The sequence below is a fragment of the Asterias rubens genome, chromosome 4 (assembly GCF_902459465.1).
Source record: "Asterias rubens chromosome 4, eAstRub1.3, whole genome shotgun sequence".
Taxonomy (NCBI): Eukaryota; Metazoa; Echinodermata; class Asteroidea; order Forcipulatida; family Asteriidae; genus Asterias; species Asterias rubens.
The window spans coordinates 4304293-4331651 of record NC_047065.1 but is presented as its reverse complement, the minus strand read 5'-3'; the positions used below and the strand labels follow the sequence as shown (position 1 = coordinate 4331651).

Below are 27359 nucleotides of genomic sequence, written 5' to 3'. Positions count from 1 at the left end.
CCATGAAGAAAAATTTTGGATGCCCAGGCTACTTAATATCTGACCGAGAATATATAATGAAAAGGCATGACTAGGTTTTCACTGCTGGAAGGCGGGAAACGATTGAATTTCCCCCCCGGAGTGCCCACAATGAATTTGTAGTCGAATTAGGAAGAAGAATGGAGGTAGAAATAGAAGTAAACAAATATAAACAAGTATGGAGTCCCACTGGATAATCGTTTTTCGTTTTAGATTCTGTCAAAGTTGCGAACTTTTAAACATTAGACCCATTAGTCACAATGACTTCTATGTTTGTTTGTATAATACAACTTGAGTTTGCCGCACTTCCCACCTTGTTGAGCTGTACAAATGGCTCCGCTTTTAACATCGGTCTCATCACTGTCGCCAGTGATGAGACCGATGTAAAAGCGGATTCATTTACAGCTCAACAAGGTGGGCTAGCCGCACTTACGGTCCAGATGCTCGGCAAAAGTTGATGTGCAATTTCAATACTGACTTTAGGCCGTGTCCGAATTGGCGTCTTCGGCTACAGCTACGGCTAGGGCGCGCGCGTCCTAGTGCTATTTTTCAACACTGACAGACGCGCTGGATGATCTCGCCGTAGCTGTAGCCAAAGTCGCCAATTCGGACATGGCCTAACTATCGATGCTAACAGATTTAAAATGTGCAATTTTAAGGAAGATTTACATGTCTATGAAGTTCCATTAGTTAAAATAAATGGCACCACAGTTTACGAATTGTCCTATACAAACAGTTCCGTAAACGCAATAGGTTAGGGGACTGACATGCAAGTCTACGGTTCAAAGATTGACCCGGAAGTAGAACACAGTGCTCACGCACGGTGTTATGGGCCAAAACTCCACATGGCATAGATTGACAGTGAAATGGTCGGAAAAGTGTCACAAAATTACCCGGTATTTCCCTATTTGGGAGGCTGATTTTGTTAATCTAAATTCAATCTAAGAAGATAAGTCTACCAGGCACCGAATTGTCATGGGTAAAACGAAACCAAAGCGTCACCGATCGAAGAAACAGCGTCCGACGGGACTGCCGTCCGTGCAGGAGACTGAAGCAGAAGAGAATGAGTTTGCTGCTGCTGCGGGAACCGACACGGCGATGGAAAGTCAATCACTCACGCTTCTTGAAAAGGTACGGTCTGTTGTCTGACGGTACACTCTGTTTGATGTTTGTCATGAACAATAGAACAAGGATACAAATTCCGCATCCAACTGGCCCTTTTCTCACCATTGCCATTGGTTGGATTTATCTTTTATATAAATAATATTGATGTCAGATCAGACTTATCACTTATTATATAACACCCAAGCAGATCCTTGCCATTTGATTGGAGGATTGTCCGTCACGTGATAGCAAATAAAAGTACCATTGCACGCTGAGTCACTCACCGTGCTTTTTCGTTCCATCCGAAAAGTACCATTGCACGCTGGCAGCGTGCAATGGTACTTTTCGGATGGAACGAAAAAGCTGAGTAAAAACATCACTGCGTGCGCGTGTCTTTGGTAACGCAGCAGGTGTTACTGCAAGAAGGCATAGTAAAATTACTAGCATTCAGCTTCTACAGTTGAAATTGTTTGTTTTGAAAGTTGTATCTTTCAATCAAAATGACAAAGATCTACTTGGAAGTTGGATGTTATATAAAACAAATAATGAATGTTTTTCATTCGTGCAATGGTGCGAATATGTTCATTCGTTGAAAGCTGGAATGTTCCATTCAACTCGGCTCCGCCTCGTTGAATAGAACATTCCATCTTTCAACTCATGAACATATTTGCACCATTGCACTCATAAACATTCATTATGTGTATACTAATTACTTTATAATTATATTATTATTTAATTTATAGTTAAATTTAAGTTTATTTCCTTTTTTGTTTTTATAATCCAAGCAGAACTAGCAAGTCCTGAGGAGAATCGGATATCACTTGTAGCTAATGATTATAATGTTATTGTTAAATGTTTCCTTAAAGATAAGTGGTTATAATAATATAAAGGATAATTATTATATTAATTATAAAAAGAGGTTCAACTCGAGTTAGTTGCGAAAGGGTTACGTTATCGCAACTAAACTCGAGTGTGCATATTTTATCGAGCAGATGAAATTGCAGGCACCTGGGCACTGTGGCAGTCATGCCCCAAAAACGAATGTAAAATAAATGAGGTAAATTATACTATTTTTAGAGTGGAATGTAGAGAGCAGCGCTGTCAAGACCATCGTTCTTATACTTCTACCATTATTAATTATAGGAATAAGATTCCATGATGCTTCTACGTACTGGAGCTGCAACTGACCTGAGGTTCGTTCTGCTATGTATCAGTATCAACGTTCATAGAGACGATAGTGCATCAGTGGACTATATGAGTTATTTTATAGTTCTATCGAAGACTGAGTTTCACAACCACTGACTGTAGACTGAAAAATTGCTTAGAATTTGAATTGTTTAACAGTGATGACGTACAGCATAATCTTTGAAAACAACCTTTGTGCATTTTCCAAACTGCCAAACTGAAATTTGTGTACACAAATAAAAATTGCATTATTGACACAAACTAAACAGTTTCGTTTGCGTAACAAATTTCCTTCAAGAACATTTCCTCAAGATATACATCCGTCGACAGAGAAGTTTTTGAGGATGATTGCAGGGGAAATTCTCAAAATATTCTAAATTTGTATACAGTTTTATGAGAGCCTGTTACAATATTCTAAAAATAGACTGATGTATTTATCGTGTACATTTTGCCCAGTTGTGACCTAGGGGCTGTTTCTACATCTACATCGGCTATGTAAAACCATGATTTTCCTATAGTTCGATTAACAAAAAATCAAGACGATACAATAATCGTTTCAGAAATGGTATTGCGATTTTCGATAATATCGAGATATCGCCCAAGCTTACTCTAGATTTATAATTCCTTTCTTTCTGTACAGCGTATATTTTTCATGACAAGTGGTGAGGTTAAATGACAAAGATCCAGCAGTGTTCAAAGATTGTGCCCGAGAAATCCTGCACAAATTTAAAAAACATGCGAGAAAACAAAGTTTGTACCGTCACAAAATGGCACACCGTGAGAATTTTAACAAGGACAACTCCAAAAAAGGCGCCTAACAGTACACATTGTTTTTTTTTCATATAAGGAGCAAATGTGAACACTAGCCCAACAGACATTGACATGGTCAATGAACAGAATGGAATTTGAATCAGACTGAAGGATCTTCAAAGAAGAACTCTAATGGGCTAATCAAATGGTTCACTGCAGCTCAGATTCATCAGAAAAGAATAACAAAAAAAGAAAGATATATATGGTATCAAGGAAACACTGAATTAAATGTAAGAAGGAGGTGTCCATGCACACAGCATTTAAATGAAGCTTCTGTCCAAGCAGCGGCTGGCAAAGAGAGAGCATGTTCCGGCAATGAAACACTGAAGCGGGTTGCACGACGTCTTGAGTATGGTGAGCTCTGCTGGGCAGTGGCGGGTTTGCATTTTATATAGAACTGTGGCTGCAGCTACCTGTCGTCTGTGAAGCAGGCTGGTGATGTTGAGTTGCATGAGAGCAGTAGCTTCATCAACTCCTATGACCTTGAGTGCCTTCTTTTGGATGTTGTCAAGTTGGCGTAAGTTTGTTGGTGAAGCATTTATCCAGCACAGAGAATCATACTCCATAATGCTGCGGACTTGTGACTTGTAAATCACAGCTCTGCCCTCAGCATCCAGTAAGTTAGCAATCTTCCTCAGTGCCACGAGTTTCTGTCCAGCTCTGGTTGAAATGGTTGAAAGATGCTCATGACCAAGTCAGCTTGCTGTCGATGGTTCTGCTAAGAACCTCAAGTTCATATACCGATGATAGTATGCAGTCTCCAAAGTAAAGGTCAACCTTGGAAAGAGGTCTCTTCCTGGAAAGTACCATGGTCATGCATTTGGTATATTCAAAGGTGACCTTCCACTTGTCTGCCCACACTTTAATTTTGCCTAGGTCTCTGTTTAGGCTAGCAGCTACTGAGGTGGTGTCGTCTGAAGTCCTGATAGGTGAGAAGAGCATCAAGTCAACTGCGTACAGGAATAGGTCATTCTCACAAGTGTTCGCAAGATTGTCAATGAAGACAGAGAACAAGAGTGGGCCAAGGATAGATCCCTGTGGTACGGAGGCATTGATGGAAGCGGTGCTTGATGCTTGGCCAGCTAGGACAACGATGATTGATCTTTCAGACAGGTAGTTCTGTAGCCAGGATAGCAGCCTTCCGGAAACACCCTTTGCTTTTAGCTGAGTGCAGAGCCCATTGTGCCACACTTTGTCAAAGGCTCCTTTGATGTCCAGGGCTACAACGCAGACCTCATCACCTTGGTACAATTGATGTAAAAGTGTCGACGCCACAATTACTTTGATGCTTTGTTTTTGAAAGGGCAAGGGCACCAAGGCATTTTCTTCTTGGTAAAGGGCACCTAGGAAATGTCCAGGGGACATGGAGGCAATCGCCGTTGTTGCCTCCGTTAAGTATCAGGCCTGTATGTCATTACCAGGTAATAAATCACAAGGCAAACTGACTGGTTGAACAAAAGACAAATTGACTAGACTGTTCTATTTTTTAACTTTCATCAACAGCTCCAAAGCAGTTCTGATGAGGAGAAAGTATGTGCCTGCACCTCCCTGGCCAACCTCCTCCTTGAGTCGGCCGCCCGTGAAGTCCTCCTGCAGAATGGAGTGGTTAAGAGTCTGGGACCTTTGCTCTTAGACAGTAGACTTGTCATCAGGGAAGCTGCTACGGGTGCATTACGGTAATTTTTTTTTAAACCAAGTCAATATTTGAACAAAAGTAGAGCCAATTTCTTTCATGTCACTGCGTTGCGTGGAATTGGGAACCTGAAGCCCACAACAGTCAGGGCGTACATGTACAAGCTACACAAATTTTTGTTTGCTTACGACCCACAGAATCCCAGTCTTGAACCGACATAACTATGCGCTTAAACCCACATAATTCTTGTTTTGAACCGACATAATTCTGAGCTTACAACTCATATAATTCTTGTCTTACAAACCACCAAGTTCTGGGCTTACAAGCCACTTAATTCTGAGCTTACAAGCCACAGAGTTCTGGCCTTACAAGCCATAAAATTATGAGCTTGAACCAAAATAGTTCTGCGCTTACAACCCACACAATTCTTGTCTCGAACCGGCATAATTTTGCGCTTAGAACTCACATAATTCTTGTCTGACAAGCCACCGAGTTTAGCGCTTGTAATCCACAGAATCCTGGGCTGACAAGCCACCGAGTTCTAGGCTTACAAGCCACATAATTCTGGCCTCACAATCCATGGTAACTCTTGTCCCACAATCCCCAGAATTCATGGCTGACACGCCACAGAATTCTGGGCTAACCAGCCACAGAATTCTGGGCTTACAACCCATGCAGAATTCTGGCCTTACAATCCACATAACTCTTGGCGTATTACAAACCACATAACTCTTGGTTATTACAAGCCGCAAAATTCTGGTTTTATAATCCACATTTAGTGGGTTACTAGGATCCTTCCACACTCAACACCCAAACTGTTAGACCCTGACTACGGTGCCTGTTCCAGGGTAAAGCATAATCACTTCACTAGTACAGTATCAAACAATGCAGTTGGATTTTGATGTATTGATGATGGCTCAAGTTTCGAGGCTTTAAACAGGAGAATTTTCAAACTCAGTGATATGTACATGTACCACTGTAATTTGTTATGCACAGGAATCTGAGTGTGTGTGGTGAACAAGATGTCTGTGAGAAAATGGTCAGCGATGATGTCATGACGCCGCTGACAGCACTTTTAGGCCAGGTAAGTTTAATAATAATAATAATAACCTTATATAGCTCCTTTTTACAAAAACGATACAAAGCGCTTACAAATACAAAAGCAACGAAACAAAAGAGAAACTACATGTTTTACAGACAAAACAATGCAATTAACAATGATTCAATCTAGAGTAACTTAGGATATAGGTGGGTTTTTAATTGGGATCAGAATAAAAACTCACTTGGTTACTAGTAATAGGGAGAGGTTGATAGTATAAAACATTGTGAGAAACAGCTCCCTCTGAAGTGTTGTAGTTTTCGAGAAAGAAGTAATTTTCCTTGAATTTGATTTCGAGACCTCAAGTTTAGAATTTGAGGTCTTTAAATCAAGCATCTGAAAGCACACAACTTCATGTGACAAAGGTGTTTTATCCTTTCATAGTTATCTCTCAACTCCGACGACCAATCAAGCTCAAATTTTCAGAGCTTTGTTATTTTATGCATAAATTGAGATACACCAAGTGGGATAACTGGTCTTTGACAATTACGAATAATGTCCAGTGTCTTTAATAGACTTCTTATTTATCAATTATGTGTCTAACTAGATTTGTGTGTGTGTTCTTTTTGCAGTACAGCAACGGTATTCCATCATCCCTAGGGAGCAAGGTCAAGCGAGATCCTGCTCTAACAACACTGCTTCAAGCCCTACATCTACTCTGGAATCTCTGGTAACTACATCCTCACAATTCGTTTACAAAAACCGAGCAGGGATACTTTTTAATTTAATTTCACGATTTGATTCATTCTTTGTTTTCACATTTGTTTTCACATTTGTGACCCACTCTGTGAAAATGAGTCACATGTCGCCCAATGCAATATTAAGTTATAAACAGTTTAATGTGGAAAATGTAAAAAAATCTTTTAGTTGCATGGTTAACCTTTAGAACACTTACTTTTAGGCAATAAAGCTATGAATACAACAATTTTGTGATCATACTTATGTCTAATTTGTATCCTTTTGCACACTATGGTAGTTTAAAATATCAATTTACTTGTAATTCGTTATTAAAAAAAATGGTGTAGTGGCTAATTTCAAACGGGAGTAACTCAGCAACGCGATACACCACAAAGTTTAGACAAATACCAAATTACTGCTGCTGATGTGTTCTTTCAAGCCATGCATATAACTCAATTCCTGAAATTGCCTACATCTGACTCATTTTCACAGAGCGGGTCACATTTTATAATACGCCTTAGGCATTGATGTCAACAGTATTGTAGCCACAATGGTCGGTGCTGGGCGGACCTGCCTAGAGCTCACAATTTTTGCCCAGCACTCGGAGCAAAACACTTTGTGCTGCCCAGCACAGATTACCCCCAGATTAGTGCAAAATATTGTCCACTATGCATTGATCTGAGACACAGCTAAGGATAAGGAGTGTCAAATGTCACAGAGAAAGAACACAGTTAAAAATGCCATTCAACTTTTTTGCATGGCCTCATAAAATGAACAGTTGGGAAACCTGTCATCATGTCTGAAGCCTGCGCTTCAACAATGATGGCCCCATTATTAAATATGAATTTTTTTTAATAGATGTGAAATTTGGGGATGAAGAAAATAAATGTTTGGTTTTTACACATACACCGATGTGTGTTCACTGTATACTCGATACTTTCCGAGTCCTGTGAACAAATATCACAGGCTGTTACTCGGGTGGATTCGAACCCACGACCCTTGCAATTCTAGGGCAGTGTCTTACCAACTAGACTACCGAGATTGCCCGTTAGCTAGAGGCAGTTTGAATCCTATGTATGTTTTTGCAGTGGGTACCGCAACTATATATAATAGATGTTAAATTTGTACGGGGACAACAAAGAATATTACTTTTTTGGTTTTTACCCATACACCGATGTGTGTTAGCACTGTATAATTTTGTTGATCTGCTTGCCTGTGACGGACAGGATTGGCCAATGAACAACCTCTCTTTGACTTCTTGGTGAGGAGGGCCTACTTAAATGACCTCATGTGCATAATAGCGTTTTTATTGTAGTCATGTATGACTATAAGCTTGGGCGATATTGCTTATTCATAAATATCTCAGACAGTTTCACTATTCCTATTGTTGGAGAGCATGTCACGTGGGTGTGTATAAACCATTGTTTATGACCGGTAAAAAGTGTTAATTCATGGGCGTGACACGCGACCTTGCACCTGTTCTTATAAGACAGTTAGTTTCTTCATTTCTATTGGTCGAGAGCAACGGCTGAAACGACGCGCACAGCATTCCCTTATAAGGAGTTGTTTACTCGAGGGTGGCGGAGGGCTTTACCATTTCATAGCTGGAGGGGTGTTGTTCTGAAAGAAATCATTTAACAATTACATTTTTTGCATTTATTTTACTTTTTGACCAAAAAGTGATGATGTTTTTGACCGAAAAGGTATTTATGAATGGGAATCAAAGTGTGTTGAATCGGTTTTCAACTAGTGGTTTAAACCCACCGAGGCCTGGTTCTTTATAATTTACCTCGACTTCGTCTTGGTAAAATTATCAAGAACCAGGCTGTGTTGGGATTAAACCACTAGTTTAAAACCTCTTCACCACACATCAATTCCCTTATTTTAACCCACGATGTATTATACAAAAAATAACAAATTTGTGAAAACTTGGACTCAATTGGTCATCGAAGTTGCAAGAGAATAATAAGAGAAAACACCCTTGTTGCAAAAAAAAGAAAGAAATGTAGCGGTATTCTATAATATCACAATTTATTTTTGAAGTCATTACCTGAGTGATAATTTTTCTTTTGACAGTGAGAGTAGTGGTACAGCAGTTAACATCTTCAACCAGCACAGTCTTGTCAATATAACGTTACTGTGTCTACAAGCTCACACCGCCTTCATCGATCTAGCTCTAACTGCAGGTAAATTGTGAATTTTTTCTTTACATTTATTCCTATGAATCATTAATAAACTTTCACATTTATTTTTGGTAACCAGACATCTGGTGTGGGGTCAAGCGAACTGTATTACAAAACTGTTAAAGCCATTATACACTTTCGGAACAGAAAAAAAAAATTAAAGTTCACAGATTTACAAATAACTTATAGGGTTTACAGAAGGTAATGGTAAAAGACTTCTCTTGAAATATTATTCCATGAAATGCTTTACTTTTTGAGAAAACATTAAAACAATGATAAATTCTCGACAACGAGACGTGCGAAACATGGATTTTCCCATTATTTTCTCCCAACTCCGATGACCGATTGAGCCTAAATTTTCACAGGTTTGTTATTTCAACTTGTGATGCCTTTGGATAATACTGTTCACCGAAAGTGTCCAATGGCTTTAAGGCATTGAACCATGTTTGCATGGTTTTGATCTTGGGGAGTGGGAAAGTTAAGATTTCTGCTGCGGCCCACCAGGTTGTACTCCTCTTCAGCATGCTCATTTGAAATAATATTTCCCTCGCAGCTCATTGTCTTCAAACAGTTAGTGAAGACAACCCAGGTACTGCTGTAGAGCTCACCAAACCGACTGCACTGCCTGTACTGGAGAGCGCCCTCATGAGCCAGGGTGAATCCATGCAGAATTTACTCATCAGGGCTCTAGCTGCAAGTAAGAATACCGTTGTTTTATATCAAAAGTGCTTGGGTTTATCAAGGAAAATAAAGCCATTTTAAGACCACATGGGCCGCAAGTGGCTTGTACAAATTACAAATCTGCACATATCGCCAACAAGCTTTGGACCCACTCTAACTCAACCATAAAAGGTCAAAGTAAAGACCTGCCATGTCCTGAAGCAACCTTTTCAACAGCCTTGTTAAAACTCCCTAGTGTGCCGCCCTGGCCACCATAGTGGTATGGCATGGCCGATGTCATCTATTGCATTTGCAATGCTCAATCAATCAATCAATCAATCAATCAAAAGAAATTTATAAAGCGCCAAAATCAAAAGTTTGCTCTAAGGCGCTGATGTATGGGCACAAACAGGAGAAATGTTATTGATGATACACCTCCTGAAACAGGTGAGCTTTCAGGAGTGTCTTAAACGTATGCAGTGAGGTGGTATCTATGATGTATTGTGGAAGTTGGTTCCAGATTCTGGGTCCGTATACAGAAAATTATCGATCGGCAAAAGAGACACAATGGGTTCAAGGCTCAACAAAGTGTTGTGAACAGGAGGCTGATGATCGCAAGTCATCTCTGTTTGGAACCTATTTGGAGCATGTCCGTGATTTAAGTGGGAGCGTGTTTTCAGTATGCTTTAAACATTAAGCATGACGACTTTGTAGTTGATTCTTTGCATGATTGGAAGCCAGTGTAATTTGATAAGTTCAAGAGTGATGGAGTCGAACTTCTGTTTTTTTGAATGCTCAGAGTGTGAACGTCCTTCATATCCTACACTGGACCATTCCACATACCTAATAGGGGTGGGGGATGGTCAGTGTCCGAAGTTCTGTTTATTGTGTTAGGATTTGCCTTTGATGCCATGTGGAAACTCTCGGCCAAGGTCTGTTGTTTCCTCCCTCACACCTTCGCTCCTGTGATGCAATTACTGACCAACCCAATAATTGTTTCACCTCTCTTTGTCTGAAACTTTCTCTTGAACAGGTATTTTATACAACATTAAGGGTCACCTACCAGCGGTTTCCCAAAACCAAACAATTCAAGCTATCGTCAAAGTTTTATGCCACACCCTCGATACCGACGTACTCTCTGCCATCAGCAAACTCATTCCGGAGATGACACAGAATGGTCAGGTAACGGTTTTCCGCTTCAATGTGTGAATTACTGTCTGAATGAGGATTACAGTAACTAGACTTGTGTTTAACATGCATCTGTGTAGACAGGGTTTTGTGATTTTATATTCACTTCCTTATGGATGCCCTGAACCAAACAGAAACGAAACACAAAGGGTCTCCATATAAGTGAATTCTAAAAGACTGGGGTGTTTCACTGGGCAATTAATTCCTTTCCTTCGACCATCTCAGCTTCCTTGGAAGTATTTACCCCTTGCACGCACGTCACACACTGCGACTGTGCCACGCTCACCATTTTGGTTGGCAGTTAGGTTTACGTGTATATGCTGCGTCGCCTAAAATGCGCACTTCACTGAATAACGAACAGTGACATTGCCCACCAATATGGCGCATCCAAGATATAGTCGATGACGTCAGGTGAATTGGGTCAATACAGCATGTGCTGCCAAGTATGTTGCGTGGAGGAACACACCTATGACTGGAGCCTTGCCCTATCTTTTGGGCTTTTGGTCTCAGAATATTGCCTAAAATCTTTACTGTACACAACCTATTCGGTGTAAAATATGGCAACAATCAGAGATCAATTTATGCTCAGTTGTGTGATTCTAGACTCCCAAGTGGTTGTAAAATTTGGACAGCAGGTCAGTGATTTAGTGATTTCTTGAGAAAATAGAGGAGTAGCTGATGCAAACTGCCAAAAATAGTGGCCAGATGTTTTGACCCAGCAGAGTCTTTCTGGAGGCGCGAAGACAATAGACCGATCCATTAGGCTACGCCCACGGCGCACGTGTAAGCAAGAACACATGAACCTCTCCAATGCCATTCTGCGTGCCAAGCATACGGGCACGTATTACAGACCTTAATTTGTCGTACTTTTGGTTGCGCAATGGGTTGTGATTGGTCAATACGTAATGGGACGGGGCTTAATGGACCGGTCTATTGTGTGCTGTGTTGTCATTTAAGCCCTTGAGAAAGACTCTGGTAGGGTGGAAATGTCAATGGGTTGTGATTGGTCAAGACGTAATGGGACGGGGCTTAATGGACTGGTCTATTGTGTGCTGTGTTGTCATTTAGCCCTTGAGAAAGACTCTGGTAGGGTGGAAATGTCAGGCCACTAGCTACATCTGCATTAATTTGTTCTCTTGTGACTTGTGTTGTTCAGGTAACCAATGGATTAGGAGCAGCTACAGAACATGAACTGCCAGATGTTGAGGTAATGTTTAAATATTGATTTGAAACCAACTTAATTTAAAGGAACTCTTTTAACTTAAAGGCACTGGACACTTTTGGTAATTGTCAAAGACCAGTCTTCTCACTTGGTGGATCTCAACATTTGCATAAAATAACAAACCTGTGAACATTTTAGCTCAATTGGTCATCAAAATTGCGAGATAAAGAAGAAATGACCCCCTTGTCACACAGGAGTTGTGTGCTTTCAGATGCTTGATTGCGAGACCTCAAAATCAAATGCAGAGGTCTCAAAATCAAATTCAAATCCTGAAAAATAACTTTCTCGAAAAAAAACTTACTTCAGAGGGAGCCATTTCTCACAATGTTTTATAATAATATCAACATCTCTTCATTGATCGTTAACAAGTACGTTTTTATGCTAACAATTATTTTGAGCATTTTTTTTGTTTTTGTTTTTTGTAGCTTCCTAAAACCTTGTCTGATAACTTAGCTGAGGTAGAGGCAGCATTAACTGCTCAACAGGTGGCACTAGAAGTTGCTTCTAATATGTGCTGCACAGAGGGTGAGTCTATTAAGGGGTAATTGTCATACACTCAAACCAATAGGGGGATTACAGTGCACCCTTGAATTTAAACCCGGTAGGGGGCCATTTTTCCTGAAAGTGATTGACTAGAAAAATTACACTTGCAAATCGGCACTGACTTGGCTTTCATAAAATTTGAAATTACAAAAAAATCTTATTCCGTAAACACAGCAGAGAAAAACAATTGTGCTGCTGATTTAACGATGTTCTAAATGTTGATTTCGCAAAAGTGGTATATCTCGCATTAAAACCCTCCATGTTAGGCGCCTCATCAAAACTTATTCCAGATAACTTGTGGAAAACAACTGCTGACTCCCAGTAGATAGCAATCTAAGTGTGTGCGGTTTAACCAACATTCATAAGTACCTCAGACAGTTTCGCTATTCCTTTTGGTGGAGAGCGCGTCACGTGGGGGTGTTTAAACGGTTGATAATGACCAGCTGGACTCTGTTTATAACCGGGTAGTCTTAGTGCAAGACGTTTCTAGTTCATGCGATGTGGCCGCTGTCGCTGAGTTTTCCGCACTGAGAATATCTTGCACCAAGCCTATGCGCGCACCAATGAATCCGGAAAATGTCGGAAATAGGCGTCTCAGTCATAACAGTGCAGCGCACGGACGCACAGAGCTCAAGCACGTTGGAAACGGATAAGTTTTACACAGTTTCTTACTTTATCACGCCTTTTAACCAAAAAGGCATTTATGAATGGGAATTAAAAGAGTAGTGACTCGTTCTTAAACGGCCGGTTAAAAACTTGCAGGGTCGTTGCCGTGCGATAAAGGCTCACACGGCAATGACCCTGCCGGTTTGAAACGGCCGCTAAAGAACTTGTCGTTACCATTTTATTCCCTTATTAAACAAATGGCCACAAAAACTTTCCTGAAATTTTTTCCAGGAGTTTACACAGAATGCACAATATTTTGTTGAGGGATAACAAATCATCTTCCTGGAAAAGTTTAGATAAAGTGCCTTATACATATGTAATGTATCTCTTTTGTCAGTAAATCCACTGACCAATTCAAACAACTTCTGAAAACACATCTCTTCCCTGTTTAAGCTTTTCTCTTTTCTCATGCTTTTCCAACATTGTGTATGTAGATTTTTCGATAAGTTTTTGTTGTTTTATTGTGCATTTTCAGTTTTTGTAAACGCTGTGATATAGTTTTTTATGGGGAGCGTTTCTAAATACCTGTTATTATTATTATTATTATTATTATTATTATTATTAGTAATGAAGGGCCAATACGAGGATATCCGCTGAATGGGGTGAACATGCTTATGGCTAAGTGGTTTAACACAATACTATCCTTGTGTTAGTGTCTGTCACTTACGTCCTGATCGTTTTGACTATGCTTATGGCTAAGGGGTTTAACACAATACTATCCTTGGATTAGTTTCTCTTTATTACTTCATGATCGTTTTGACTTATATTTCATAATGAATCTTGTGCTCTGCTTTCTTGTACTTGTGTAGATGAAGATGATGATTGGGAGGATATGGCATCCAGTAGTAGCAGCAGTGATGATCTTCAGGATGACTCTACCGATATGGAGGAAGTCCCATTCCTGGTACGTCAAATAAAAACAAGGGTGTTAATTTTATCAGGCATGAAGATGTGTTTGGTCACACCCAGGGTTGTAGCTACAATGTAGACCAATTTTAGCGAATGGCAATTTATCAAATTTTGTGAAAAAAGTCCACGAAGGGCAAGTGAATCAACAAAATTATTCATGTTCAATTATGGGGACATCATTGTTGGAATGCAAATTTCAGGCATGATGCCAGATTTCCAAACTGTTCATGTTAATGGTTGTTTTTTGAAGAGCAGCGCCATGAGCGCCACTCGCGGCGGACAGAGGTGCTATACAAGTTTCCATTATTATTATTATTATTATTATTATTATTACAGGGCCATGCAATAACTAATATGGATTGGCCATTTGGTTGTGTTCTTTCTAGTTGACATTTGATACTCGTTATCATGTAGTGTCTCAGACCAGTAAATGGTGTACAATATTTTGGTACCAGGGAAAGTCTGTGCTAGGGGGCACAGTGTGTTTTGCTCAGAGTGCTGGGCAGGCTCGCCCAGTACCGCCCATATTGCCTACAACACTGGTCACACCCCTATGTTCTGACACCCTACATGTACATGTATGTGCCGACACCCCTATGTTCTGACACCCCTATGTGCCGACACCCCTATGTTCGACCAGCCCTATGTTGTGACAGCCCTTTGTTCCGACACTTCTATATTTTGACACCCATTATATTCTGACAGCCCTATGTTCAGACATCCATATGAGCCAACACCCCAATGTTCAGACACCCCTATGTTTCAACAGCGCTACGTTCTGTCACTCCTATGTTTTGGCAGACCTCAGACACCCTATGTGCCACCATCCCTATGTTGCCACGCACCCCTACATGTATGTTCAGACAACTACTGTAAAAAGGGTAACCCTGTTTCAGCCCCAGGAGTAGGGGGCAACGGCCTCTCTGGAAAAAAATAAAATAATTGTAGCCCAAACCTTCAAGTGGCCTTCAGGCCTTGTGTATCTGGCGACTTGCACAGTAAAAAGGAAAGAAAAAAAAAAACCTTCATTCCAATGTCCCTTTATTTTGACACACCTTTGCTCCGACACCTCTATCATACTTCTATCTAATTATGTTCTGACTCCAGTATGTTCCGACATAACATTTATTCATTCCTGTGCGATATATATTGGGTTTTTGTTTTGCGTGAAAGCCTTATTCAGTATTCGACTGCCACAAAGGACCATTTTACCCCTTTTACTTCTTGATTTGATTCCACAGTCTCCTCTCTGCCTATCCGATGAAATACATGGAGCATTGGTCAGCCACAATCTACCAGACAAGGTACATCATCAAATTTTTACTTCATACAGTAGTGAATGAAAAGGGAAAAGGGAACTCGGCAGCACCAGATATGCCGTTTTTCCTATTGCAAAGCAGAAAATTCTGTGAAATCCGAACCTATCTGTAATCCTTCATTATTGCAAATAATACTACCTGAGTCTTATATAGTGTTTGTAAGGTACTCAAAGTGCTGGAATAAAGAGAAACATTTTTTTATAGCTTTTGATTTATGCAATAGACTGATCCATTAAGTTCCGCCCCATTGCGTATTGACCAACCACAGCGCAACGAAGGTCCGACATAAGGTCCGACATGCGTGCGTGTATGCTTGGTGTGCGCAGCAGAGTTGTGCACAAAGGCATTGGAGAACCCCACGTGTTCTTGCTCACACGTGCGTCGTGGGCGGAGCCTACTGGATCGGTCTATTGATAAAGGTTTACGAGGTGATGCAGCATACTTGGTCGCCATTGCCAGATACACTGAGGCAAACCTTCTTCTCTTAGCGATAAGTGTAACCAGTAGTATCCGGTACTGCCGAGTTCTCGTATGAAATCTCCCCTTTTTTCCCCCTTCACATTCTTCAGGTGTTAGCTAAGTGTGCCTTCCCAGATAGGACTATGCTGCAGGCCCTTGTTTCTAATGACAGAGGGAAATCTTTATTCAAAGGGTAAGTCACTCAAACGCTGCGTTGTTGACAACAATAAGTGGAGAGCAAGTTACAAGGGATACCCAATACATTGCAATTTGGCTGGTAATCTCAAAATGGACCCAAACTCGCCAAGACTCGTAATCGACAATTAAACCGAGATCGCAGTGGAAACCTTCAACACTAGCCGCTGGCCTAAAATTTTCAGACCGCAGTTTCCTAATAATTTTGAGTTGAAAAAAGAAGACGTCGACTACAGCAGGACTTGAACCTGTAACTTCGGGATAAATATGCAGGCGCTGTACCAAGTGAGCTATCTAGCCCTGATAGAGAGGTTTTGCAGAGTCACCGATACTCTTACGTGAACGGATACGTCATAATACGTCATCACTTTTTGAGGTCCATGTGACGTATAACCGTTGTAAACAAGTTAAAATAGTCGCTCAAAACGGGAATCTGTCGCCATACACGTAAGTAAACAACGAGTATATTTTGTTCATGTTTTTGTAGCGAATTTGTTATTTTTTAATGTACCAGGTTTTCTCTATGTCTATTAGAGGTATCATACATGGATGTAGTTTTTTAACCACCATGGCATGCTTCAGAAAAAGAAAAATGGCGATTGTCCATGGGTGCAGCCATTTGGTTAATAGCGCCCTCTTGAGCCTCAAGTTGAGGGTATTCGTTAGATATTTGCGAACGCGTACGGTCCGATATCTGTATGCGTATTCGTATCCGCGACCCTGCGAAACCTCTCTAAAGTTGGTTGTCGCCCCACAAATGTATTACACGAACGAGTGGAAAACACAGTGCTTACAAATTATATTGGCATGCCGACGTAGCTGCGTACAGATCCAGGCGTCTGGAGTATTTCTGCCTGCTTCCCCTAGAAGCATCATTCCAGCCAAACACATTCTTTTCTCAGCATAAATAAAAAAAATGGCCTGACCCTTATTGTACACACCTCGGAACATGGCTCTCGAAATCAGCAATTTTCCCAAACGAAATCAAACGTATAGGAAATGGAACCAGTTGTTACATTGTCAACTATCTTTGTTTGTGGGAAAATTATTCTAACCTTTACTTCTTTTCTGTCCAAACCTCATCCCCCCTCACTCCGTCTCTGTGTATCTTCATCAGGTTGCTTCGTGTTCAGAGCCGTGCCCTTCTTTGTCTCCAGAACATGATTGCAGTCATGGACCTTAAGTCTCTCGGAGGACCTGAGGCACTGACGCTAGTTCTGGATAAACTCCTTGCTCTGATGGACCCAGGTAAAGTTAACAAAGGTTATGGTACAAAAGCGTTCTGCTTCACCTTCCCACCTAAATGTTGTCATTTATCTGCCGCTTACTATCAAAATCATTGTGCATATATATTAATTATCTCATGTTATAACACACCTCTTGCTTTTTCTGTATTTTGGTTGGCTGAAACACGGTCACGTGGGATGAACTAATACAGGCTAGTGATCGCGGGCGCATGTTTTGCAGGAATAGACCAGAGCGGGCAATAGTCTTTGAATATAGTGCCTGCGGTAACAGCGCCCTCTCTTGACTTGAACGGTGAACAACCATTTCAAAACTCCTTTTTCTGTTATTATTTGACATTTTAGACCGAGCTGTGTTAAAAAACACATATTGACTAGCATGATTCGGTAATTAGTGTACGTCTATTCCCCCTCGGGCCTGTGAGTGACCAGAAGAGGGCCTAAATAGGTCACTCTTCTGGTCACTCAAAGTCCCTCTTGGGAACAGACGTATACAAGTTGCCTCGTTGCCAGTCAATATTTGTATACTACGGTATTACTTGGGTAGTTTCAACATATTATGTGCTTTTTTGTAATGAGTAACAGCATTTAAATAATTGTTACTGAAGAATTACTGAAGAACATAGCTGTGATAGACTCTACTGTCCTTAATCAAAAATTCCCGGGGAAAAAGGGACATTTTGAACATGAATTCCAGTACCCTTTGTTCCACTTTGTACATGGCAAATGAAGCATCTCCGCTAGTGCGTGTATGGTGCATACTACGCAATAGTTTATTTTGGTGTGTTAACAAAGCAAAAATAAAGTTTCACAGGGAAAAAAACATCTGCTGACGGCATTCCAATTGTAAAATGGGGGTTATAAAGTTTTGCAAATATGATTGTCTGCAGCCTTCCACTGGTTAAAGGCAGTGGACACTATTGGTAATTACTCAAAAAAATTATTAGCATAAAAACTTACTTGGTAACAAGCAATGTGGAGCTGTTGATAGTATAAAACATTGTGAGAAACGGCTACCTCTGAAGTATCGTAGATTTTGAGAAAGAAGTAATCCTCAGTAAAATATTGGAATTGATTTAAAGACCTCACGCATGAGGACTTATAATCAAGCATCTGAAAGCACACAACTTGACCACCAATTGAGTTCAAATTCTCACAGGTTTGTTATTTTGTGCGCATGTTGAGATACACAAAGTGAGAAGACTGGTCTCAGACAATTACCAATAGTGTCCAGTGTATAATAAGCAGGTGCTGGTTTTGGTAGACAATGTTTCTCACCTCATTTTCATTAATTTTCTCGAGTTTTGCAGCAGAATTTTACCCATTTTTTATTTGTTGTTTCAAACTTCATCAACCATTTTGTATAATGTTTTTTGCTTTAGCACCTGCTGGTGCTGAATTAGTGGAGTCGTTGACAAGTGCCCTTCGCTCTGTGTTGCAGAAAATGGCTGCTTGCAAACACGCACCTCATGTAAGTTTGGTCATCAATTGTCGTCTCTGGTCTCGTCACTTTTAGTTTTCAATTCAATTCACATTAGTTTCTCCAACACATTTCCACAAATTACAGAGCTGCATTGTAATGCATATATAAGAATAAGAATAAACTAGCGGGAGAAGGAAGAAGGAAACAAACAAACTGACAGACAGACAGGCGAACAAACTACTGAACGAAATGACAATGATGAAGTGCACCAAAACTTAAAGGAGAAGAATGGTATAAAAACTATGTTTAGACTGAGAAATAAGGAACTTTTTAAAAGATATTTTTTTTTGTTTTCCTTCTTTGTATACGTTGCTTTTTTTAGTTTTGTACTTTTAACCTGTTTCCAAGCATAGTTGTGGAGAAACTCAATAGGTACATGTAGGTATGCAATGACATTATGTACATAGAAAATCTATCTCTATGAGTTGTGGTTGTTCTGAGAAAAAAAAAATGTAATTTTTGTATTTTGCAGGCGATGAGTGAGCAGCATTTGACAAAACTGTGTGCTTTGGGGCAGGGCTCCCCATCGGAACAAATAAGAGTCAATGTTGTAGGTATGCTGGGTAGTATAGGAAGCATGCTGGCGACCAAGTCAGAGTCTGAACAACTGTTGACGGTGAGTGAAAGCTTCCTACTCTTGGTCATATTTTCCAGTTAAGCCCGGTTCATACTTAATGCGAATGCGGACGCGAAGCGAGTTTGACGAGAATTTGACGTCACAACCCTACTTTTGCAGCGATATTCGCAAGTGATTCGAGCTGACTTGAACTGCTGCAAATTATTCGTTGCAAATTTGTGACGTCAACATTCGTATCGCATTCGCAGGAGGTATGAGCCGGGCTTTAGTTGACAAACCATTTCAAACTATTCAACTGCATGGGTTGTGTATGGTGACACAACTGCACACAAGTGGAAGTGTCGTGGCCGAGCAATGGTGCACAGAATTAAAACTCTGATGTTTCCGGTCAGCAGAATGTGGGTTTTAAGAGTTGTGACACTTGTGTCCTTAAGCAAGTCACTTTACCATTGCTTCATACTTTTAAAGGGATGTTAAGCCGTTGGTCCCGTGTGTTGTGTAACACAAATAAGCAAAACCAGTGCACTTATTGATAAGAGAAGGGGCACCTTGTAAACCATTACCGATGCTATGTACAATTAAAAGGAGTAGATCTCATAATTCAAACGTAGTCCTTCAAACCTTGCACCTTCAAACCTTGCACCTTGAGCAAGTGACGGTTATGCACGCTATATAAGAAGCCACTATTATTAATATTGTTATTAAAGGCAGTGGACAATATTGGTAATTACTCAAAATAATTATTATCATAAAACCTTACTTGATTACGAGTAATGGGGAGAGGTTGATGGTATAGAACATTGTGAGAAGCGTCTCCCTCTAAAGTAATGTAGTTTTCGCGAAAGAAGTAATTTTCCACCAATTTGATTTCAAGACCTCAAGTTTAGAGCTTTAAAAACACATCATAAAGGCCTGCCACACTATATTGCTGACAACACCAGAGCTTGGGTCCGGTGAACTAGACCGCTCGACCACGACATGCCACAATTATTTTGTATGCTGATGGACTTTATAATTGTGAACTCTTACAGGCGGTTGGTACCCAGCTCTCTACAGTTGCAATGAAAGATAATTCCCTGTGGGTGACAGCGGAGGCTCTGGACGCCATCTTTGACTCGTTTGGTGACGGTGAAGTAGCTGATGCCGTCGCCGTGAAAATTGGACTGGTGTCCAAACTGAAGCAGATTGTTCCACAGCTGAAATCTAGGGTAAGTGTCTGATACCAAATCGTAACGATTTTTCCAAATACTGAGTTGAATTTACCCAGTCAGTTTCCCTTGTAGTTTTATTACTTGATATTTGTTTAAGTCACTAAACTCATGAGGCCTGGAGGCCACTTCAAGGTGTGGGCTTCAATCAACCATTTTTCCTGGGGTCTTTGCCACCTACTCCTGGGACTAAAACAGGGTTACCCCTTTACAGTCCATACGGACGTAGGCTTGAGTATCATCCATCAGAAGCCTGGCTGGTAAAGCAGAAAGCTCTACCTCCCCAACTCTACGAAGCAACCATGGTTAAGTGTCTTGCTTAAGGACACCAGTGTCGCGACCGGGACTCGAGCCCACACTCTGCTGACCTAACACCAGAGCTTGAATCGGCTGCTCTTAACTGCTAGGCATTAACACGCAACACAAGGTCTGGTGATCCCCTGTTGTATGGCAGTTTTGACAGACACCCCTGACAAAGATATTGACAAAATTCCCATTCATTTAATTCCTGCACCCATCTCAGCTCCCTAGTGTGTAAACAGCCTGTGCTTCCAATTGTGAAGCGCACTAAGCTACATGTAAATCAATCATAAGAGCCATCTCTGCCCTCACAGGTACCCATTTACCCACTGGTGAATAGCATACAAATACTGAGTGGCTCAGAGTGGAATGGGAGGAATATTATCGCAAGGTAAAATTGGACTGTTCTGGAATTGGAACAGTCCAAATTTTACCGAGCGATAATATTCCTTCCACTCCACGAATTAAACAGGCATGCAACTCTTCCGCGTTTCCGCGGAATTCCGCGTTTTTAAAAAACTGATTAGCGCTAAGAAAAACATTCCGCGGTTAGCGTGATCTTAAGACAATTTACAACAATGCATCGTAACGCATGGTCTGGCCTCTGCCGCGGCACGCAATCCATTCTACTGCATGGTCAATCTAAAGCCCACAGCAAGCAATGCATACGTTTACACACTGCGTGCGGTCATTAATAGCCGTGTGTACGGTCAAAGAATCTCAAACAGTGGAACGCACCCCGTGGCGCAGGCGAGTTGTGTGCTAAACCAAGTTATTATACAGCCTTGAAATGAGTCTAAGGTCATGTCTTCGTCTGGTCCCGCTATTTTGCAATAGTATACACGTTGTGTACATGTACTGTGTGTGTGTGAGTTAGTTACCAAACGTACATGTATACTGCTGCTGTGTGCAAGTCTCACATTGCGCTACGAAACAGTCGCATCTTCAAACGTCCGTCAAAATGACATCCAAAAGAAAGGATATTTTAGAGCGGGGCCGAGTGGTACCTGGCCAAATTAAAGCCATAGATAAAGGAGTAAAAAATACCTGGAAGTGGTTCTGGTTGGAAAAATAAGACGTAGACGGTAAACTGCTCTCCGAAACCGTCCGGAAAGTGGACAAGCCAGGAATGGCATAATTGTGATGTGCAAGACGGCAAGCGGGGACAAGTGGCTCTCACCGACCATTGTAAGGCGGCAAAGCATCAGGAGTTGATTAAGTTGAGGAAAACTAACTATTGTTTCCCAGGTAGTTATGAAATTTGCATAAAATTATTATTCCACCCCCAAAAAAAAATTTAAAAAAAAAATCAGATTTTTTTTTTTTTTTTTGGGGGGGGGGGAATAATAATTTTATTAAAATTTCATAATTACCTGGGAAACAGTAGTTAGTTTTCCTCAACTTAATCAACTCCCAATGCTTTGCCACCTTAGAATTACGGTGCATACATGATACATAGGCAAGGTGTTTTTCCATGTTATTTTAGTTGTATAAAACACTTCACTTTGTCTTTGCCATACATGCTAAGATTGATCCTAAGAGTACACTTTTTAGGGTACCATTGTGGGTCTCGAAAAGTTTCCTCTTTTTTTTTCATCGGGCAGTTGCATGCCTGATTAAAGCCACTCAATATTTGTTTTATATAACTGACATATAGTGCACAAATGCACAAATTTAATAGCAATCGGATCACAACCTTTTACACAGGTGCTCCTTTGTTTTAGCAGCGACGCGGCGCTGTACTGCTCAAAAACATTGGGAACAAGGATGATCCTAACTGTTGAATGGGAAATGCTATTCCCCATGGGCGAATAGGTCTTTTTGATCACCGGAGCGGATGGAAGTAATAGTGAATGTCATGTGAAGTAAGGTCCACCAATTTAATGACAAGGATCTGTATGTCAGTTATATAAAAGCAATTATAGTCAAGTGTCTTGCTCGAGGACACAAGTCTCACGACCAGGATTGGAACCCATACCCCGTGAGAGTGTCACGGCCGAGTGGTTAAGAGCATCGAATTCAAGTTCTGGTGCTTATTCACCGGAGTGTGGGTTCGAATCCCGCTTGTGTCCTTGAGCAAGATACTTTACTATAATTGCTTCTCTTCACCCAGGGGTATAAATGGGTACCTGCGAGGGTAGAGGTTGATATTGTGAATGAAAAGCTTTCGGAGCGCCACGGTAGCTTGGGGCTGTATACTCCCTAATGGGAGCTGAGAAAGATTAAAGGGATGTTTGTTGGCCCAATGACCAGGGGACTAATGTAAAGCGCATTGATACGGTTTATTGTGAAATGCGCTATATAAGAACTTGTTATTATTATTATTAAATTATATTACTTAAACCACCAGCCCCCGATTTTCATGAAACTTTACGCAACTGCGTAAGTCCACTTGCGCATAGTTTATGGGCAACCTACGCCATAAACGTTGCGCAAATGGACTTACGCAGTTGCGTATAGTTTCGTGCAATCGGCGGCAGACCTTGAGTCTGATGCACTCGGCCACGGCACGCACTAAGACAATGATGAAAATTGATTGGGATGGAACGGGGGTACTTTGTACAATAAAGGTGTTAGTTTTCCTCTAAAGCCACACGTTCTGAACAGAACAAAAATTTAAATTTCACAGATTTACAAATAACTTGCAGGGTTTACAGAAGGTAATGGTGAAAGACTTCCCTTGAAATATTATTTCATGAAATGCTTTACTTTTCGAGAAAACATTAAAACAATTGTAAATTCTCGATATCGAGATTTACGGATTTGATTTAAACACATGTCATGACATGGCGAAACGTGCGGAAACGAGGGTGGGTTTTCCCGTTATTTTCTCCCGACTCCGATGACCGATTGAGCCTAAATTTTCTCGGGTTTGTTATTTTGTATATAAGTTGTGATACACGAAGTGTGGGCCTTTGGACAATACTGTTTACAGATGTTGTGCGACTGAAAATTAATTCTTTGGAATTGATCTTTGCAGCTACGTCAGGGGAAGAATACACTTGGGGAGCACCTGCCTGTTGTGATTAATGCTCGTCACAACCTCATGCGTTTCATCAAGTACAAGGACAGCCAGTAGATGCAAAGGATTAAAGGCGCTGGACGCTATCGGTAAATACTCCAAATAATTGTTAGCATAAAAACTTGGTAACGAGCAATGGAGAGCTGTTGATAGTACAAAATATTGTGAAATATTGTGAGAAGTGGCTCTCTCTTAGGTAACTTAGTTTTTGAGAAAGAGGTCACGTCTCACTCAAGTTTTAAAAGACTTAACGCCTAAAGCCCTTTTTAGGAATCTGAAAGCACACAAAATTTATGCAGGAAGGGTGTTTTTTCCCATTATTTTCTCGTAACTGTGATAACCAATTGGGTTCAAATTTTCACAGATTTGTTACTTGTTATGCATATATGTTGGGATACAACAAGTGAGAATACTGGTCTTTGCCAATTACCAAAGATTTTCCATCGCCTTTAATCAGAAGAAAGGAAGATAGAGAGGGATGGGGGCGGGGGAAAGTTGAGGATTTCAACCTTCAGGTAAAAATGATCAGGTCAAAGCCTTTTATTGGCGGTAGACACTATTGGTAATTACTCAAAATAATTATTATCATAAACCCTTACTTGGTAACGAGTAATGGGGAGAGGTTGATATTTTAAAACGTTGTGAGAGACGGCTCCCTCTGAAGTAACAAAGTTTTCGAGAAAGAAGTAATTTTCCACGAATTTAGTTTTGAGACCTCGAATTTGAGGTCTCGAAATCAAGCATCTTAAAGCACGCAACTTCGTGTGACAAGGGTGTTTTATCCTATGTTATTAACTCGCAACTTCGACGACCGATTGAGCTCAAATTTTCACAAGTTTGTTATTTTATGCATATGTTGATATACACCGAGTGAGAAGACTGGTCGTTGACAATTACCAAAGGTACTACTAATAATCTGCGGCCTTCAGGTCACACTGTGAACCCCTCCCCTTATAATGTCTACCAGTATTCCTTTTGATCTAAGAGCTAACTCTGTAAGCAGTAATGGAGAACATAGTAAGCACAGATACTCACTGTAAGCAGAGATATGAAATTAGGCCTTGTTTCTTGTGCTAGTCTAAGCAGTTTTGTTGGCTTAGCAAAACTCACTCAGATAATGCAGGGGTGCTGTGCTGAATGTTACTGTACACATCGATAAAACAAATTCCAATAATGAAAAACAAAATTGATAGTTTACCAATAAAATAATTAATTTGTTTTAAATTGTTTTCGGTGCTCAGGCATTTATTTTATTTGCTCTCTATTTGTTTTTAATGATTTGACAATAATAGTTTTATTTATGTTATCGTCCTGTCTGTGTAAACAAGGGCCCAATTTGTATAAAACCTGTGAGCACAAAAACAAATCTTTCTGAGACTACAATACAGTTAACATTGCTGCAACCGGTACCCCACTCAGTTCTTGCTTAGGAAAGAAATTTGCTCATAAATATTTTCTGCTTAAAGGCGCTAGACACTATTGGTAATCACTCAAAATAATTGTTAGCATAAAAAATTACTTGGTAACAAGTAATGTGAGAAACAGCTCTCTCTGAAATAACGTAGCTTTTGAGAAAGAAGTAATTTTCCACTAAAATATTTGAATTTGATTTTGAGACCTTGAGGTCTCAAAATCAAGCATCTGAAATCACGCTATCTCGCAACTTTGACGACCAATTGAGTTCAAATTTTCACAGGTTGGTTATTTTATGCATATGTTGAGATACACCAAGTGAGAAGACTGGTCTTTGACAAATTCCGAAGGTGTCCAGTGTCTTTAACAGCTTTATAAAATTAGGTCATGGATCATATCTCCTAAAACCATGTACAATAAAATACAAGTTGAATTGTCAAATGTTGTGTTTGAAATTAAAATAACCTTGACGTACACACAAAGTCAATGGACACCGAGATACGACTTTGGGTTCAAAATTCATCCTGGACAGACTGTCAGACAAGGCTCATCCGATGTCACATTTTTGTCAGACGGGCCATCAGTTGGGAGTTCCAATGATTCACACGCTTAACAGTATCTTCCTGTCTGATACACAGTGTCCAAGGTCCCTAAGTTCCAGAATCAAGTTATGACCTGGGCCCAATTTTATAAAGCCTGTAAGCACAAAAATTTGCTTCGCTTGAAATTTCTTCCTTGATTAAAAACAAGATTACCAACCAAATTTTAATTTGTTGCATATTGCTTTTTACTGGGTTTCAGCTGTTGTTTGCTTATTCTGAAAATTTTGTTGGAAATCCCGTTTTTATTAAGGAAGAAATTTCAAGCTAAGCAAATTTTTGTGCTTACATGCTTTATGAAATTGAGCCGTGGGCCTAATTTCATGAAGCAGTTTAAAGCATAAAATTGTGCATTGCTAAGCAAGAAATGAGTGAGGTACCAATCACGGCAATGTAAACTATGGCTGGTAAGCTATTTCTGTTCAGCGTGATTTTTCTGTGCTAAGCAAGTTTTGTGATTAATGGGCTTTATTGAAAATAGGCCCTTGTTGACACAAACTTATGATGAACAAAGGAGTTTGTGTTATGAATTGTTTCTGTTATTTTTACTGTGCTAATATTATTCTACAGAAACGTTGATTTGAATGATTAAGCCAGTCGGGTTACAAGAAAAACATATATTTCTGAAACATAAATTATATTATTATTATTATTTTTAAAATGTACTTGAAGTTTGTGAAGAGTGGTGTTATTGAAGAGAAGTTGTATTTATTTCATTTAATTTTCTTTAAAAAAAAGTATTAAATATACTATTAACAGCAGATGTTTTAGGTTGGCATGGAAATTGCAAGACTGTTATTAAAGGAAGGGAAACATTTGGTAATCACTCTTACAATTAATGGCAGTACAAACGTTTGGTTTAGAAGCCTACAGCAGCTTTTAAAAGTGTTAAGCATTTTGAGAAACATTTCTTTTTGAAGTAGCTTGGTTATGTTAAAAAGACATAATTTATGCCCCGATTTTGAATCTGAGAAGCGTTACTGTTAGTTACGTTTCTCAGATTGTGTGTTCCTATTGGGGATTATTCTTCCTGCGTGGACATCTTCGCTGAAGATTTTCTGCGAAAAACTGCCACAACATTTTGAAATAAAATGTTCACAGGTTATTTTTTTTATTGTATGCATCTACATTTATGTAGGATTTAAACAATTGAGCAGTTCCGAAAACCAAGGTAAACTTTGCCTTTATGCTAGAATGGCAAAGGAGAGTGAATTTCTTATTCATCATGCTCATTGGCTAACACTAAATGGATTCACAACACTTTTTACCAACTTGGCATTGTTTTTGTTTAAAATGTTTAATGAATTGTTTTACTGTTTTAGTAACCCGTTTTACACAAGTGTCATACTTAATTTTACCAGGTTTTAAATTTTTTGTTTGGTAACCAGTTCCTCTAACATGAAAGATAGCTGTAAATTATATCATTTTCCAACGGCCATATTTATTGGTTGTTTTGTAGTGACTTTTCAAACCATGACTTTGATATGAGCATCTTCCATCATCTGTATGCCCATTAAATCTAAAAATCTTTCTAATAAAAACCACAGAGCCAAGGGTCGATTTCACACAGAGTAAGGACTTATCCTAACTCAGGACTAGTCCTAGTGAATTTAAGACTACTCGAGATAAGACTAGTATCGGC

General features: G+C 40.0%; 1 protein-coding gene across 1 annotated transcript; it reads left to right on the top strand.

The window, feature by feature from the left end:
* The first annotated feature begins 873 nt into the window (after nucleotides 1-873).
* On the top strand, nucleotides 874-24034 carry LOC117289075 (HEAT repeat-containing protein 3-like). Its single transcript, XM_033770020.1, has 17 exons — nucleotides 874-1149; nucleotides 4621-4793; nucleotides 5747-5834; nucleotides 6422-6519; nucleotides 8604-8713; nucleotides 9264-9407; nucleotides 10404-10552; nucleotides 11715-11765; nucleotides 12206-12305; nucleotides 13799-13893; nucleotides 15140-15202; nucleotides 15787-15869; nucleotides 16989-17119; nucleotides 18498-18586; nucleotides 19071-19214; nucleotides 20207-20383; nucleotides 23664-24034. The coding sequence occupies exons 1-17, from the start codon at nucleotides 994-996 to the stop codon at nucleotides 23760-23762; spliced, it is 1950 nt and encodes a 649-aa protein (XP_033625911.1). The 5' UTR covers nucleotides 874-993; the 3' UTR covers nucleotides 23763-24034.
* Nucleotides 24035-27359: the final 3325 nt, after the last annotated feature.

What these genes read in the sequence shown, in the direction of transcription:
- LOC117289075 (XM_033770020.1), top strand. Translation starts at nt 994, where the DNA reads ATGGGTAAAACGAAACCAAAGCGTCACCGATCGAAGAAACAGCGTCCG. An exon ending in CATCTACTCTGGAATCTCTG is followed by an intron (nt 6,520 to 8,603) that starts GTAACTACATCC and finishes TTCTTTTGACAG; the next exon opens with TGAGAGTAGTGGTACAGCAG. An exon ending in TGGAGGAAGTCCCATTCCTG is followed by an intron (nt 13,894 to 15,139) that starts GTACGTCAAATA and finishes TTGATTCCACAG; the next exon opens with TCTCCTCTCTGCCTATCCGA.